This window comes from Daucus carota, chromosome 5 (genome assembly GCF_001625215.2).
Source record: "Daucus carota subsp. sativus chromosome 5, DH1 v3.0, whole genome shotgun sequence".
NCBI classification, from domain to species: Eukaryota; Viridiplantae; Streptophyta; class Magnoliopsida; order Apiales; family Apiaceae; genus Daucus; species Daucus carota.
The window spans coordinates 13767562-13771164 of record NC_030385.2 but is presented as its reverse complement, the minus strand read 5'-3'; the positions used below and the strand labels follow the sequence as shown (position 1 = coordinate 13771164).

The following is a 3603-nucleotide window of genomic DNA, read 5'->3' as shown; positions in this document are numbered from 1 at the left end:
GTACACGCAAAATTTACCCTGAATATGAATTGTCAAGTTTACCCTCTGTTATATACCGTTATTTGGAAAAAGGGCTAAAAGGTACAATAGTGAAACTTTAAGGGTTGAATCGAAAAACTGTAAACATCGAGGCCGCATCGGAACATCCATCCAAACTTCGGGAGCTAAAAGCTCATTAAGCCTTTTTTTAATAAAAAAATCTAGCAATGGTTCCACAATTTTGACCGATTTAGGGATGCAGCTACAATTTGACCTCTGCCGGCCTTGGAAATTACAAGAAGTATTTGTCTGTAATCGCCTCCAAACACTACAGTTACACCACCGAAAGGACGCCCTCCTCTGGACGGATCCATAGAACTCATAATGTCTCGCAAAGCACGGTCAACACTATCGAATGCATGGCAATGCTGCATAGGGGCCTCATCCCATATAATCAAGCTAGTTTGTTGCATAAGCTCAGCAAGATCCATCCCATGTTTAATGCCAGCTACTGAATAATGGTCAAGCTTAAGAGGAATATGAAACCTTGAATGCGCCGTTCTTCCACCTGGTTGTAGAGTGGCTGCAATACCAGACGAAGCTACGGGCAAAACAATCTTTCCCTCACTACGCAATCCAGTGCAGAGAGTCTTCCACAAAAATGTCTTTCCGCATCCTCCACTCGCATACACAAAAAATAAGCCTCCTGTTCCATTCTCTACACTATCTACGACAGAATTGTATACCTGCAGCTGATCTTTATTTAGACTTGGGAACAATCTAGCATACTCCTGTCTCATCTCATCTCCGTCGTACCCAGTTTCCTCAATTAGCAAGCGATTTTCAGAAGATTGAAAATATATTGTTTCTGAAAATGGCAATGTTGGAAAGTCCTTCAAGCCTTTCCCCACGTCGTTGAGCAGCTTCTCAATTTCTGTAACAGATTATTTAAGATTCCAAGTGAGATCTAAAATAATAGAAAAAGATTATTTTTAATATTTTGCATTTTTAATCTGAAATCATAAATATATTAATTTATGCTATGTATATATATAAATCTACGTAGAGCATATTATTATTACATATCAGTCGGTGCAAAGTTTAAGAATAGAAGAAATCAACTATTATATTACATAAATCAACCACAAAATAAATACTAAAGAGTCTGAAGAGGGTTTAAAGTAAATTAAAATAATAGGTTGTGCTATATAAACTAACCTGCCAAGGATATATTCTGGAATTCTGATCCACTAAGTTGGAGGTTGTTGTTTCCGGTTAGTTGGCGTCTGGTATGCAAGATAGCTTCAGACATGCAATTCCAGTGTTGTTCCCACAATCTTAGCGGATCAGCAACCGAATTGTTAGTGAGAATGTGTACAAATAACTATCTCAGTTGGTGGGGCATAGCATGAATAGTAGTCTCTGAAATTGCTACATGCCACTAGTTATCATCCTTGAGAAGACCAATCGCATCGCAAGTTTCTTTAAAAGTCTTATATACTCTACCATTGACAGTACGGAGATCCTTATATGACGTGGCTCCTTTCTTGTGCATAAGAAAGAGTCGGAGGAAGAATGTGTCTCCAGCAGAAGCATGAACATCACTTAACCTCCCAACTATATTACCACGTCCTCTGATTTTTCCATCCTTCTAACTTGCTCTTTTCAAATGAAGCTCTATGAGCTATTTGTTCCAAATCATCTGCAGCCTTGAAAGTCACACTCTTTTCACCATATGCATGCACGGGCAAACGCTCAACAAAAGGGAAACGATAATGAATGTCAAAACCGAGAAGCCTCCAAGCAGCCTCCACAGCACAAATATATCTCCCATCTAAATAATGTTTTACTTCATCAGTTTTCTTTTTTTGTGTTTTTTCTCCAGCCTCATCGCCTTTCTGTTTTTTCTGTCGCAACAACATTGTTGCAGTTCGTGACCCTTTAAACAATACTTGAAGAGATACTTTAAAGAACGCGAACTGTTACAGGCCTCAAGATTAATATGACAATGGAATCGAACCAACAAATCTCTATTATATGGCACAACATATTGGTTGTCAAGCTCAACACCCTTTCTCTTCACTGTATTTGAAAGCCTTCGTTTGCGATACTGTGGGTAGGCCTGTCAAACGGATAATTAAGATACGGATTTGCCTATATCTGTATTGTATCCGGGAGTCAAAAACTGTAACCGGATCCGTATCCGCAACTTTGAGGAAAAGGATATCCGTATCCGGGATCCGCCGGATAATACGGATATTATCTGGATCCGTTTTTCAAATAAAAAAAACCAAACTGGACCAAGTAAAATACACAACAGCAAATATTCTGTTAACATTAAGTAGAGTACAACCTTCATTTATACACAAGTTCAACAGAAGTTCAAATGAAGCAACTACAAAACGAAACCTGGCATCTTAGTTTAGAAACAAACATCAACACAAACATTACAAACATTCAACTTCAGGCCATAATTTTTCAACAAAATAGAAAGTATCACAATGACACAGTCTGTCGTAACTTCCCAGAAATCAGCAAAATCTTTTGTCCCCACTCTCTAGTAATAGCAAACCTGCAATTTACATTGAAATTAGCTCCTGGGCCCTGGCAATACTTGTTATACTCTTTAATTCCATGATAATGGCAAGAAATAATATGCTCAGATAGTAGAAGCCATAAGCATACTCAATGGTGCGTCGAGAAAGACAAAGGCATGCCAAGCATTCTACCAATAAATTGTCCAGTGTTCCCTGTATTTCCCTAATATTACTAGATAATTGATACAAATAATATAAATTTTAATCAGTATGATGCGTAAGAATGAAATACTCAAGCTATTAGTTAGTTTTGTTAACACATACATCATGAGACATGCATATTCAATACTATATATTTATATCCTAAAATCAACCAATGAAAGAAACTGAAAAATTTTGTGGAAGCCATTGTTTTAATCTTACACAGAGCTCTGTAAACCTGATTCTCTAGATTCAAGAAAGGTGAACGGAAAGATCATATTATGACCAGTACTTGTGAAGCTAATTGTAGACTTTTATGAATGCAAGAAATGGCTGATAATGAAAGAAACAGAAGAAAACTATGGACCTAGCTTTAAACACCCAAAATATATTCTTTCATTCAGATTAGATTGCTAATCAGAATATATTGTCATCACAAGAAGTTTTATAAAACTATTACATTGCTAAACTTTAGGTATGAGTAGAAGACCTTTAAACTCATTATCAACTTTTAGCAATCCAAATAAGATGGTGTAATCTCAGACCTGAACAAAAAGGACTATAATTTGAGAATATCACAATACCAACTCCCCCAGAACTAGTACCATATATACACAACCTCATATATTAACAAAAATAATTAAAACTCAATTTCCAAGCACCAACCAAGACACTTTTATTGCTACTACATGAACAAACAAATGGAGAAACTAACCTGTAGCTTTTGAACTTGCTCAGAACTCCATATCCCACTCAATGTAGCTTAAATCATCCTCGGCAATATCTTCAGATTGATCTATAACAAAATTAAAGAGTAAAAATAATATTAAAAATATAAAGACTGACTAGAAGTACATATGCAAAGTTAACACAGAAGATATATAGA

General features: G+C 36.3%; 1 protein-coding gene across 1 annotated transcript; it reads right to left on the bottom strand.

Moving 5' to 3' along the window:
- Positions 1-200: 200 nt before the first annotated feature.
- Positions 201-1901, bottom strand: LOC108221370 (uncharacterized). The gene is made up of 3 exons (XM_017395252.1): positions 1636-1901; positions 1198-1265; positions 201-913 (listed from the first exon to the last, which is right to left on the bottom strand). The coding sequence occupies exons 1-3, from the start codon at positions 1899-1901 to the stop codon at positions 201-203; spliced, it is 1047 nt and encodes a 348-aa protein (XP_017250741.1).
- Between the last annotated feature and the right edge of the window lie 1702 nt (positions 1902-3603).